The 14,156-nt window shown below is 46.6% G+C and overlaps 1 protein-coding gene and 2 pseudogenes across 1 annotated transcript; 1 reads left to right on the forward strand and 2 right to left on the reverse strand.

The window, feature by feature from the left end:
• Positions 1-3,826: 3,826 nt before the first annotated feature.
• On the reverse strand, positions 3,827-5,703 carry LOC101783188 (annotated as a pseudogene).
• A 1,940-nt stretch (positions 5,704-7,643) lies between these two features.
• LOC101763588 (quinone-oxidoreductase QR1, chloroplastic) lies at positions 7,644-9,317 on the forward strand. The gene is made up of 4 exons (XM_004957213.2): positions 7,644-7,913; positions 8,029-8,170; positions 8,299-8,387; positions 8,506-9,317. Exons 1-4 carry the CDS (start codon positions 7,842-7,844, stop codon positions 9,220-9,222), a joined length of 1,020 nt encoding a protein of 339 aa, XP_004957270.1. The 5' UTR covers positions 7,644-7,841; the 3' UTR covers positions 9,223-9,317.
• A 615-nt stretch (positions 9,318-9,932) lies between these two features.
• Positions 9,933-11,197, reverse strand: LOC101783595 (annotated as a pseudogene).
• Positions 11,198-14,156: the final 2,959 nt, after the last annotated feature.

Below are 14,156 nucleotides of genomic sequence, written 5' to 3' on the forward strand. Positions count from 1 at the left end.
TCAAATCAAGATGAATGGGTCCCCATGTACTCGCAGTTTTACTGTTACAGGCACAGTTGAAGCTGCCCAAACTGGAGCTGACACCCAATTTAATGACAACTTTTGTGCTGTCCATCGCCCAAATTGAAACCACATTACAGTTTTTGCTTAGGTGATCAAGATTTGATGGGTTCAAGTGAACACTAATTGAATAGTGGTGCATTTTAAGTCCAATATTCTATCTTGGAGTACAGGAAAATGGTAGACTCCACACTACTTGAACAAAGAACGCTAAAAAAATTTACGAAGCTTGAATCCCATTTCCTACTTCTTTTAAGCTTCATATGCAGCTCAAGTGGTCAGTGCTATGTAGGTCAAGGTAATGCTTAGCCATGTCTCAAAATGAATAAATCAAATACTGTGACATATGTTACAGCCCAAATTGTTAAAATGGAACATATACGCACCTCTCTGGTTTAAGGAAAAACATAGAGGAAATCTTTATAGTAACTGATGCGGTACAAATGTAGTACTGAATATTGAACTTTGAATGCAATAAACATACCTCCAAGGTAACCCCAATTTGACATCGACGTTTTGGTAGGGTTCCTCGGCATACTGTCAGGATTCATCAATGAATTTAGAAATTTGAGCAACAATAGAACACATTTTCAGAACAGTCAATTGATGTCAATTTGGCAGTGAACACCCTTTTCTGTTCTACACCCTAAGACCGACAATTTTATTTTTTTAATAAAAAACAAAACTGAACTAATTTAGGCAACGTTCATACAACTTATGTTTGATTGTTCCTTTTTATACCCATTGAAAGTGCTAATGGTATTAGTTTATATAAATATTAACTGTAACTCAATAAAACCTATTTGATGCTCACCTGAAGTATATCCATCTCATGGGACATTGTTTGGTCCTTATGTTTCCATTAGTGCTTGATTCTGCTTGTCCAATGTGAGTTATAATTATCACTCCAGGGATAATTAAGTGATTCACAAGAAAATAAACTCTTAACAAAGTAAGGTTGTGCTTAAAATAGCATATCATATATGGTTGGCATAAAAAGTCAGGGAAAATTGGAAGGCATCCTAAAGAGTGATATATGGATTGATCATTGACTTCGAAACTTCTATTACGTATGCCCTAGTTGGTGAAACCAAACATGTCGTCATCCTTCACATGTCACCTGGGCTGCTGGGCAGTGGCACACCAGACTACCTTGCTGATGCAAACCACATTTGTGATGCATTGATAGATGGAAAGTTCTGCAGCTCAGGTGAGGATGAATGCTGGTGATAGCCAAGCACAGCCCCAAGGGAGGTCCCTGATGAGAGGAGAATAGCGTTACAACAATTTTAATTGCAAGCAAAAGAAAATGCCTTCTCGCATCATTTAGTAAGGCTAAATAAAAGGATATATACAGCATGCAAATAACCAGCCGTCAGAAGCCTCTCAAGTACTTTTCTCTGTCCCAAACCAAAAAAAAGCACCCAATATACTAATAGAGATAGCAAAGAGACATTGTGGAGATATTTGGGAAAATAGGTGCACTTCCATTGTATTATTTCATCAGACCTATAAGAGCTCTAAACATATATGACTATTCTGGTCAATTTTCTGGTCTTCTTTCACCTCCTCCAGCTGCTATGCATTTGGCAAATACCGCTGATAGGAAAGCAGCAGTTGTTCTATCTCATCTGAAAAGTGGGAATAAGAACATGTACAGTTATTCAAAAGATAGTTCCTCTATTAAAGCATGTTACTTCTGATTGATCTCTTTAACATTTAGTATCTTTGCTTATGTTCTTTTTTTCTCAACTATGACTTTCTCTCATAGTTATGCTTCAAAATTGTAGTAGGAAATATGCTACACTTATTGTGGAAGCCTGTATAGCCAGGAACTTATTTTTCTCTGGTTCATATATCACTTTCACCTTGTCATAGCTGGAAACAACTTTGTTTTTGTCTCAAGTATTATTGGTGCTATTTAGTGGACCATTATCATGCCATTGTGTCATTTTGGAGAGATCGTATTTTGATGCTTCATTTGTTCTGGGAGAGCATTATTTTGGTGAAATATTTTTTGGGATATATGATTTCCGCTCCTAAGGCACATTGATTTTTGAGGAGATATTAGGATTATAATTGGATCACTTTGAGTTAATCCTTATGGATATTTTAACATCGTTCATGTCAGCCTAGTGGTTTCTATTACTCGTATGGAGTTGGTTAATTGAAAGTGAAGGTTTTGCTCTGAATTGAGTTTGAGGTGGGGAATTCCAAGTGCAAAAGAGGAGGTTTATTTGACTAGATACTACAATGTTCTGTATTGCGGGAGTAGTACGTTTATTGCTGTCTTTGATCGTCCAGAGGGGTCTAGTAGAAAGTTACTGCATAGATACTACAATGTTTTGTACTGGATTTCAGTACGCTTGTTGTTCAAGGCGGAGACGTCCACTCATGGCTTCACTATTGCAGGGGTATATTGTAGAGGTTTATACTCCGTTAATTGCGCATTTATACCTGCATCTCAACCGTGTTTGAATGGAGCAGTTATTGACCATGCCATGGAATTTAATTTCTTCTTCAATTGGCAGTTTATTGTGCGTGATGACACACGTGCAAGTTGCTCTTGCAAGAGTGTTGTTTTGCCGAGTTTGGTGTTCCCGATTAAGCATATATTATTCCATGAGATAAGTTCTTCACCGGATATTTATTCAATACCACAACTAATATTGCGACTTTATGTCGTTTGAGGATTGAGCGTTATTGCCATTTGCTTTTGAGGTCGGTTGCATACACTTAGACTTTTGCTGGGATTATGAATTAGTTGAAAACCTGGATTGTGTGTCTGCTTTGTTGATAGCTGTGTGTTTGGAACTATTGGTTATCTGCTCAATTTTGCTTCGTATGAAATGTTGACAGAATACTCAAGTGATCTTACTCACTGGTTAGTATGATGAACATCCGTTTCCTTTCCGCATGGTGTGGTGGCATCCAGCTAGTGCTGACCAATTTTCGCTGCATCTACATCTACTAGCACTCATTTTGGGGCCAATCAATTTGTGCCACAATTCACGCTAAGGCTCTCAATTGTCTTTCCTAAACTATGGAGAGGCTTCAACAAGGTTAGAGGCTGGGGTCATGTTAAAACTTATAAGTACAGTAGAGCGTTAGATGGTGATGGAATGCCCAGGTGCAAGCTGAAATTGCGTCATTGCCAGATCTGAAATTAGCATCTCAGATCATTGCCCTCTAGTGCTTGCATTGCATGTGAACCTTTGAGGCAGAAATGCACCATGTTCAGATTTGAGGCAGTCTGACTGAAATTGCAGAGATGCAAGGTTCAGATGTGAGGTAGATTGGCCTAAATCGAAGAAATGCACCAGGTTCTGATTTGAGGCAGACTGACTGAAATTGCATTGTGCAAAAGGTTCAGATTAGAGGCAGATTGTCTATTACTCTTTCCGTCCCAAATTACTATTCATTTTGGCTTTTCTAGATATATAACTTTTGCTGTGCACCCAAATTAATATTATTATATCTAGGTGCACAACAAACATTATATATCTAGAAAAGCTAAAATGAATAGTAATTTGGGACGGAGGGAGTATATTGCAGAAATCCACAGGTTCAGATGATAGTTTGTTTCGGTTTCTTTGTTTTGCTCTTTGGATCAGCAGTTGAACCGAACCAAAATTGTATGTTTTTCTTCCTCCTCCTTAAATAAAAAGGAACAGTACCTGCCATTTCGCACTCAAAGAGTAAATTGCCTGACGTCTGACGAAACCAGTAGACCAACACCAGCTTATATTATCTTATTATCAGAACAGCAAGAAGAACTTTGGGCAAACACACAGTAAATTCCTTGGGGAAAGCTAAAGTTATATACAAGCCAGACACACCTTTGGAGTATATACAGCTAATGACTGATGATTGATGAACTGATACGCGTACGCCCAATCGCGGTCAGAGCCCCGGCTTGTACTCCACCCCAGTACTCGGCAGCCAATCGTTGCCGTTGATGAGCTTCTCCACGGTGAAGGACCTTGCCGTTGACGCGTCAAGGTTGGCGTGGACGCCGCGCCAGTTCACCCGGCCACTCACCGCGGCACCGGGTCCCCCGTTCTTGTACTCGGCGTAGTAGAGGGTGTCAGGGGGGACCTGGGGCGCTCCCACGGCAGCCAGCCCTTGGGGTCCAGCACGTCGGAGATGGTGCTCTGCATGAAGACCACGCGCGAGAACGGCTTCCACGGGCGGCCGAGGTAGGTCTGCACGGTACCCTTGGCGGCGTGAGCGGCGAGATCCTCGTCGGCCGCCACGGTGCAGAACTGGAAGCAGAAGCCGCCGGCGTCGTCGGCGCTAGCTGCCACGCCCCTGCGCCGTGATGGTGTTCTCCTGCCCCAGGATCGGCAGGCGCGCGAGGAGGGTGCAGCCCTGGAAGACGGCTGCGGCCTCGCCGAAGATGAAGTCGACGGTGCCCGTGATCGTGCACTCGCGGGACAGCTGCTTCGAGGAACGTGCGCACCACAGCGTGTCCTGGTAGCCGCGCAGTGCGCAGCGGTACAGCACGGATTGATCCGACCGTGACAGGAGAGCCACCGCTTGCCCCTTCTCTTTCCTTGGGCCGGCTGTGTTCTCGATGCAGAGGTCGCGGGCGATGAATCCCTTGCCTTGAACGCCTGCGCGTGCAGGGGAAATTGGAAGGAATTCTGTTGGCTAGTTGCATATACTTGGCCGATCTTAGTTCAGAATTTCTGGTAGAAATACCAGCCCCTGGGCCAGGGCAGGTGGGTCGCCCTTCTAGAGCCCACGAAAAGGAGGGTCACGGCCCATGTAAACTTTTTTTAGGACAACGGCCCATGTAAACTTGAACATGCAGCAAAGAGCAAAGCAAAATGAAAAGGAATCTGGGCCGAACTGAAACTGCAGTAAACTAGAACATGCAGCATTTTCTCTGGTCTCCCCCACCCCTCTCTCTCTCAAAAAAAAAAAAAAAAAACAGAGAGAGAGAACATGCAGCAAGGTTGAAAAGATGGCCGAGTGCGGATTATTCACAGTAAGATTAATAATTTATCTAATTCAATTGAAATTTAGCTAAACTTCCATCATTTGAGTTCTACGGTTAATCTTTCGTTGATAATTTTCTTTCCAGATTTCTAGAATCTAGCTAGTTGATGTTAACTCAACTTCTTTCTATTATCAAAATCAAGGTGCTTCAATCCTTTTTTTTTGCCTAAAATAACAGGGGATTTGCGTGCGTCTGCTACGAAGACTACATCCGGAAATGGACAGGGAAAAAAAAGAGGAAAACCAGAAAAGATTAGACGAATTCCATGACTTATCATGCAAATTTGTCATTAACATTTTAGTGTTTGGTTAGGGATGATAACCTTTTCTTGCACAGAACAAGGATGCATGGATAATGAACTCGGAAGGCACTATACTCACTCAGAACCGTAGTGTCTGGTGTGATGAAGCCACCCTGCGCAGCACCGGCTGCCCGAGATCACCGTGGCGTCCATGCCGTCGCCGACGAGGACGACGTTGCGCTTCTCCTGCCCCAAGACGACGAACTCCTTGTACACACCCCGCTTGATGTGGATCACGTGCCTCTTTGTCGCTGTTGGCCGGTGCGGCGGCGGTCACGGTGGTGTAGTTGCCGCTGCCATCCGCGGCCACCACCACGTCGTCGTGCTGGTTCGCCATCGCAGCTTCTGAAGCGGGGGACTTGTGGATTTGAGACGCTACAGGGTGCAGAGCTATAGTGATTGCTTCAGGTTTCTCTGAAGTGGATTTGCTTCGGTCGGGTCACGTATATATAGGCGCTCACGGTCACGGCAACGCATAGAACTGGCCGGAGCATGTGCATAGGCAGCTAGCGTTAACTTCTCCAGTCTACAGCAACTACTAGCAAAATCTTTCCTTCAGTATCAGCCGACCATAACTGTTAGCAAAATCTTTCCCCACACGCAGATAATTTCAAGTTACGGAATCTCTAAATCTTGATTGCCTACCCGACTCAACCGACCAAAGCTATATTTGTCGAGTTACAACGTTTTTCGTAAACGCGGCAAGAGCGTAGGATAATTCACACTGCATTTTAGGACAGCATGTATATAGTTCCATCGACCACCACTCTTCAAGACATAAAATTGAACTAGAGTTCTTTCTTCCTTGTAGCCCCTAGTTTTTGCACACCCTTTGTAGGTGCTGCTTGCATCAATTTCTTTCTTCTCATATGAAAAGGGCACAACTCCTTGCTTATAGTTCAAATAAAATAACTATTCGAACATGTATCATGAACTGTCTGGTCCAAAATAGTTTGCCGTTTTGAAGTTGACCACAAAGAACTTGGTAGGTAGGGGGAAATGACCATTTTACCCTCATCAAATCGTTTCTGAAGTTTGCATATTGATTGATACTACATGTGAAAGTAGTAAGTTAGTTAACGACGAAATTAAGGAGGGGTAAGATTAGAGGGGAAAAATATTAAAGGTAGCTAGAAAGTCGTCTGAGAACATGTGTATTTTAAAGATAGTAGAAGAGGCTAAAGCAGGTCCGTTTTGAACAGAAGGGAGTGGTCTAAAACTATAGATAAAAGGAAGCTAAACCTCCTGCATGATTGACATAACGAACAGCATAATCCAAGGTTAACCCAAAAATAAAGTGGACAAGAACAATATCATATCTTTAATATACAAATCTTGGCCAGGTCCTGGATTGTTCTCAAGTTCTTATTGCGCCACGTCGCCCATCTTTTTTTCAGCCGTCAGATCTTAGGGTGCATTTGGTAGGATCTAGATTCTCATAGAAATATTTCAGATCTAGATTCTCTCAGAAAATGTTTCTTGTGTAAATTAGAATTCCTTTTGTAGAACCCTTTGGCTAAGTGTCTTGAAAGGTTGTTAAAAACATTGTATTTACATTTAAAAAAATGTGTTTCCAAAAAAATATTGATTTTTTTATTGAAGAACGTTTAACATGCGACCCAGTTTAACTTGTTGCGCTTGAAACATTTCTATTGGTCCTTTTCAATAGAAAAAAATTATATACTACTTCCAATCAAGAATACTTGACGTTCAAACAAACAACGGTAATACTCCATCTGTCCTAAATTAATATTCGTTTTAGCTTTTCTAGATACATAGCTTTTGCTATGCATATAAATATACGGTATATCTAGATATGTTACAAATGCTATACACCTATAAAACCAAAACGAATAGTAATTTGGGATAGAGGGAGTACAAAATAAACTCATTTTGCTAGTAATGGCCAATGGGAAGGGTCAGCGTAGTCTGGTTAACAGGTTGGACGGAAACTTCCGTTCCCGTTGGCCGTTCAACTCACCATGACGAGGCAAAGACCACATGCGTGGAGGGGGCGACAGCGGAGTAGCGCACCCTCGGCGGGTGGACTTGGGACTTGTCTCTGCCTCCTGCCGCAAGGCGGCGGCGGCAGCAGCTAGCCGTGGCCCGTGAGGCCTTCCGTGGCCACAAGCCCAGCGGACCGAGCCCCGCGCGCGTTTCCACTACCACCACCAACCAGGGTGCCGGGAGCCGGCAGCGTACCGCCCGTGCGGCGCGGAGTCGGGCCACGTCCCCCCGCCGCGCCGGTCAGACAGGGTGGCTGCAGGCTGCTGGCCGCGGCAACTTATATAAACAGCAGGCGCGCGCACGGTGACTCCCCACTTCGTGTCAGCGCCGCCGCTCAACGCATCACACCAGAGCTCAGACCGGCTCTCTCAAGGCAGACAGACTCACCGTTCTGCAGCCCGGTGCCATCCACCTTCCCCTCCTCACCTCCCCCTCGCGGCGGCGCCCTGCAAGCTAACGCCACCGGCCATGGCTGCGCGGTCTGGCACGATGCGCGCCGTGCAGTACGACAGATACGGCGGCGGAGCACAGGGCCTCAAGGTACGTGCTACTACCGCTTTTCTGAACTCAACCTGACGTGGACGCATGGTTCAGCTGGTGTCTCCGATAGCCCGATCCATTGATCGATGATGCACGTGTTCTGCTGAGTTTTCAGCACGCGGAGGTGCCGATCCCGTCGCCGAACAAGGGCGAGGTGCTCATCAGGATGGAGGCCACCAGCATCAACCAAGTCGACTGGAAGTTCCAGAAGGGCGTCGCCCGGCCCGTCATGCCCAGGAAGTTCCCCTTCATCTCAGGTAATTAACACGATGCGTAATCAGCAGATGGCCGTTTCGCCGGTAGTTTGACGGGGCGTGTTCGAGTACACGGGAGGGTTGCAGAGTTGCTGTAAACCTGATCGCTGACGCGTGCTGGAATGGAACAGGTTTCGATCTAGCCGGAGAAGTCGTGGAGGTGGGCGCTGGGGTCAGCGACTTCAAACCGGGGGACAAGGTCATAGCCATCAACTTCCCGGTAGGACTGCGAGATCCTTGCAGCAATTTGCTTACAAGACTAGATCATTTTTGTATTCCAATTGATTGAGCTGCTGGTTAAGTTGTAATTACTAATGCACGATCAACGGCAATGTCAGAACGGCGGCGGGCTCGCCGAGTACGCCGTGGCGTCGGCCTCCCTGACGGTGCCAAGACCGCCGGAGGTGTCCGCGGCCCAAGGCGCCTGCCTCCCGATCGCCGCGGTCACCGCGCTCCGCTCCCTGCAGAGAGCCGGGGTCAGCCTGGACCCTGACGGCACCGCGGCCGGCCGCAAGAACGTGCTGGTCACCGCGGCGTCCGGCGGCGTCGGCCACTTCGCCGTGCAGCTGGCCAGGCTGGGCGGGCACCGCGTCACGGCCACGTGCGGCGCGCGCAACCTCGGCCTCGTCGTGGACCAGCTGGGCGCCGACGAGGCGCTGGACTACGGGACCCCCGAGGGCGCCGGGCTGCGGAGCCCCTCCGGGAGGAAGTACGACGCGGTGGTGCACTGCGCGGCGGCGGCGGGGGTGCCGTGGTCCGCGTTCCGGCGGGTGCTCGCCGACGCGGGCACGGTCGTGGACATCACGCCCGGGTTCGCGGCCGGCGCCACCGCGATCCTCCAGATGGTGACCTTCTCGAAGAAGAGGCTGGTGCCGCTGTTGGTGACGCCCAGAAAGGATGAGATGGAGCTGCTGGTGGGCATGGTGAAGGAGGGGAGGCTCACGGCGGTGATCGACTCCAGGTATCCGTTGAGCAGGGCGCAGGAGGGCTGGGCCAGGAGCATGAGCGGGCACGCCACCGGCAAGGTCGTCGTGGAAATGGGAGGCGAGGAGTGAGAACGGTGCAGTATGTAACAAATAGTAGAGCTTGTGTGGTTCAGAAATGGCCTAGAGGCACCAAATAAATTATCAGTTATCACAGCCTTACACTACTTAAACAGCTCAGCATGGGTAAAGGGTCTGATTAGCATCCAGCCATTCATAAAAATCAGGCAAAGTAAATTTCACAAGCGTTAATTCCAAACATAAGAGAATTTTGTTTGCACAGTCACACGTTCAAAGTAAATTCACAGAACCAGGCAGAGACCTCAGACTTTGCTTTGGACAAATAATACATGAGCAGCCCAGTCATAAAAATTCTACTAGAAAGAGAGTTATAGCTCAATTGACTAAATTGTGTAACAATTCGCACAATTTAGAAGCAGAAACATGATACGCTTAGACAGTTTAATTTGTTAAGCATCGCGGAAGCTTTTTAAAAGTGCTATTTTACGGACATAATTCAAACATTTTGCTTGAATCGACAAATATTCTCAGTGGATGACTTCAGCTTCTAACGCACTAGCATAAACAGCAATGTCAATCATGCTTATACTCTCTATAATTTTCCAATCCTATCCTCAAAATTCTTAAGCTGAAACTAAATTGAAATATAAAACTGGATATGGCACTTGTTGGCCAATGAAAATCTCAATTGTTGAAAGCGGCTTCCCGAAGTTCTCTTGTCAGAGCTTGACGTACGTGAATGTCTGTTCATTGGTTTGAATAAATGATCAACATGCCAACATATTACTGTGGCTGATCGTTACTTTCTTATGGTTCATAATAATAGACACATTAGTTTGCCACAATATAAGTGTGTAACACAATTAGAGGTTCTAAAATGAGCTGATGCAACCAAACAAGATAACAGCTGGGTCGGTTGCTTACATGGTTAAAGCAGCAACCACCGGCAAAGGAAAAGCCAAATGACAGGATGGATCACGTAGTTTGCAAATCTGCCTCTGCTCCTTCACTACAACAACCGAATTGGTAGAAGCATCATCCCCCTCTACCAGAGTGTAGCTGCGGTGAACAATGCGTGCTTTGTCCAGCTTGGCCTCCGGACCGGGATCAACGGACCGAATGTCGAAAGAAGAGAACCTACCCACCCCCATGGCGCGCAAGAGCTGCCCCGGAACAATGCCCTCCGACTTCACCGGCAACTCGATGATGGACAGCTCCGTCCTCCCCGTCGACTTGGTTCCTGGCGGGAAAACCTCTATGTGGTATACTGCAGCAGCGCCGTCCCTTGCTTTGGAGCAGCCAAGTAGCCAACGAAGCGGTGGCCGCCGAGGGGCACGGCCTGGCCGATGAACGGAGGTTCTTGTCGCCCACCATCTCCCACTTCTTGGAGTCCACATCGAAAGCACAGGTACCTTTGTCTTGCTGCACGGAGAGCAGGATGTGGGAGCCGACCACGGCGTAGGACGCGACGCGGATCTCCGGTGGGTCGCGGTACTCAAGCGGATTGAGGCGGCACGGGAAGACGGGCGGCGGCGGCGGCAGGGCCCGCCACCTGGGCCCACCAGGGTAGTATCGATGATCCAGATCAAAGACGAAGAACCATGGCATGAAGTCCAACCCGGGCAAAGACGGAGGGGCTGCGGGAGAGCGCGTACAGCTTGCTGCCGTGCGGGATCAGGATGGGGCGCACCATGGAGTCGACGAGGCGGGGCCCTGCGAGCTCCGTCGAGGTTTTGGGGTCGTAGATGGGGGTCCTATCCAGGGCGAGGCCCACGATCCGGGGCCCGCGCCGCGTCCCCACCGCGGCGAAGGACATGCCGCGCCTGGCGTAGAGCAGGGGGCGGGGGACGGCGCCGGCGGCGACCTCGAGGATGGAGTGGGTGGGCTCCTCGACTCCATGCTCCACCACCAGGCTGCCTCGCTAGGTGGCCCGGCGAACGCGAGTAAGCCGAGCTCGAGCTCTCGCCGCCGCCGCGCCGTCCTGGCCCTTCCTTCCCCTCTTACTGCCTGTCGTCGGCGTCGGCATCTCGGTGGAAATCGGACGTCCGATTCGCTCCTCGACGACTAATAACTCGGCAGTTCACCCCCAAATCCCAACTTTAGCACTATGCAAAAAGAAGATTTCCCATCACATCAAACTTGCGGTACATACATGGAGTACTAAATGTAGACAAAATTAAAAATTAAGTTTTGTTGTACTTTGCGAGATGAATCTTTTGAGCCTAATTAGTTAATGTTTGGACAATAATTCACAAATACAAACGAAACGCTATAGTGTTGCTACAGTAATTTTGGCACCCTAAAGTTGGGCAACTAAACAAGACCCTAGTCCTTGTTGGCGCCGACTTAGTGCTTTCCACAAGATAACAGCCCAGGAATAACATGGGCCTGACCACTACACTGGACTAGGCCCATATAGTGAAATGGGTCGAAAAGGGAAGAACTAAGGCTAAAGCGGATTTTTTTTATTTTTTTGATTTTGCAGAAATATATAGTCGAATCAAAAAATTGCAAAAATGGGCTTACCGTCAGTTGAAATGGCGGTAAGGGTCTGACACCTCAACGGTCACCCAGCGGATAAACTCTGCGCGCCACCTGAGGAAGCTCCGCCGTTTGAACTGGCGATAAGGCCCTTACCGCCAGTTCAAACGGCGGCAAGGCCCTTACCGCCGGTTCAAACGACGGGGCTCGCCCACCATATAAGGCGCGCCCGCACCCCTCCCCTCCCCCGCACCAGCGAGAGCGCCAGCGCCAGAGAAAGATAGGGAGCACCAGAGAAAGAGAGGAAAGGAAAGAAGGGAAGAAAAAAAAGAAGGAGAGGAGAGGAGGAGGAGGGGGAAGAAGGGGGGAAGAAAATTTTTCCGTCGTTCCCAGGTAAATTTTATTAATCTTGTAGTTTAGATAGTGTAGTGTAGTGACTAGATCTAGATTTAGAAATATTAGTTGATCTGAGATTTCGAAATAGCTAGTGAATCTGAGACTTAGAAACATTTAGCTGAATTTAGATGTAGCAAAATGTAGCTTAGTTAGCACAATAGATTTAGCTTAGACAGTAAAATAGATTCAACTTCGGTGGTATAGTAGAATTAGCTTAGGTGGTATAGTAGATTTACCTTAGGTAGTTGTTGACACCAGATTTTGACACGTATGGAATCGGCGTCAAGAAGGGAAAGGATTAGCCGATGTGGTGAGTCGAAAAGGTCACGACTGGGAATCGGCCGATTGGTGCTACAGTTGAAGATTGGTCGATTGGCGCTACAGTGTTTTGACGGATGGAGTTGGTAGAAATCGGCCGATTAAGAGGCTAGGGCAATTGGGCCAATATGGGCTTAAAGTGAATTGCGAAGAGAAGATTGGCCCACAGGAGCGCAACGACCAACTCCGATACGAGTTGTACTTGTAAATATTCGTTTTGGTTTAAAATTAGAGATAGAATTCTAGTCGGTTAAGAAGTTGGTTGTAACAGGCTATAAATAGCCGTCTTTAGAGATCTGTAAAATCATCATCAAATCAATACAACAATCTACTATTTTCTCGTACTTTACTTTCAAGTCAGCGACTTCGCCAATACTTTTCTTCTTTCACGATTTCGTACAGGTTGGCAGGGCTGCATCGACACGATCTCCGGCCGATTCTGTAAGTTCTGTTTATTGAGTAATATCTAAACTTTAACTTCAGGCGCATCGCTGTTGTTTCATTTAGATTTATTCACCAGTTATCAATATTTACTAGAATTCTAGGTTTTACCTGTTGTTCTAGTTTTATCACTAGTTATCCAGCTTGGAATTGGAGCTTTCGGCTTATTTATCTTTGTCGCTTATCCATTACTTCCGTATAGCCAATTAGATCTGTTTCAAGTGTTGTTTCTATAGCGTTGTCTAGTTTATTCTGGCAGTTTTTTTACAAACGTTACCTAGTTGTCGGCTGTCCCATAGCCGATTACCTTGTTATAGTAAATCGGCTGATTCGCTGAAAAGCTTCCTCGAGATCGGAATCTTAGCCGATCGCAGCCACTGAGATTTGACACGTTTCCTTCCTTGCCAATCAACAGGTCAGATTGGCTGGCACGCCGCGCGAACCGCACCAGGGCGATTACCCGAACAGGAGTTAAGTAGATTCTCCCGGATCGTGTGTCTGATGCTGAGATTCAATCGGCTGATTTTTAGCGCCAACAGTAGTATAATAGCTTTATTTTAGATCACAATAAATTTAAGAAATCTTAGTGGATCTGAGATTTAGAAATATCTAGTGGATCTGAGATTTATTTGTCATCTATATTAGTTCAGTACAAGCCTATGATAAATGTAGTTAATAAGCTTGGTTTAGTGTTACATAGTTGTTTGTTTATTGAATTGAAGTCGTTATTGTAGTTAACTGATATATATATATATTGCTGAGATTAATTTGGACTGCCCGTTTCATGTATGTTGACAGGCATGTCGGATAGTTTCTATTTTCAAGTGTTCTATGGGCCAGGGGAGGTTAGATATGGTCCAGAAAAGATAGATTTGAGTGGATTTTCCTGTTTCACAAAGAGTGTTCCAAGAGCAAGAGAAAGAACTTGGGGGGCATTTGCAGGTGGCTTTGTAGGGACCTTGGTGTTGATAGAGATCAAGTGGATGTGTCTGTGAGGGTTGTAGTCTTAAGACGGCCCGGCATAAATTTTTGGGAGTTGCTTCCAATTAAAGGAACTTCGAGTTACCGGACTTACATAAATGGTTGCACGAGAAAAGGTTTACCGATCATATGGTATGTTCAACTGTTCATGAAGGGTGGATCTAGCAGTCATATTGAAGAAAAAGTAGGAGGTGATGAAGTTGAAGCGGAAGAAGATGTGCAGAGTACTGAGGGTGGAAACGAAGAACTTAAGGGCGATGAACAAGAAGGGGGAGATGCAGAGAATGATGTTGCATCCTGCGCACCAAATGGGGAGGATGATGAGGGGGAAGAATTTCTTGAGTTAGTAGAGCAGCTGGAGATGGAAG

Source organism: Setaria italica, chromosome II (assembly GCF_000263155.2).
Source record: "Setaria italica strain Yugu1 chromosome II, Setaria_italica_v2.0, whole genome shotgun sequence".
NCBI lineage: Eukaryota > Viridiplantae > Streptophyta > Magnoliopsida > Poales > Poaceae > Setaria > Setaria italica.

Bases quoted from the DNA above. Each gene is read 5' to 3' on its own strand.
- LOC101763588 (XM_004957213.2), top strand. From the start codon at position 7,842: ATGGCTGCGCGGTCTGGCACGATGCGCGCCGTGCAGTACGACAGATAC. The intron at 7,914-8,028 runs GTACGTGCTACT...CTGAGTTTTCAG, and splicing joins GCGGAGCACAGGGCCTCAAG to CACGCGGAGGTGCCGATCCC. The intron at 8,171-8,298 runs GTAATTAACACG...GGAATGGAACAG, and splicing joins GAAGTTCCCCTTCATCTCAG to GTTTCGATCTAGCCGGAGAA.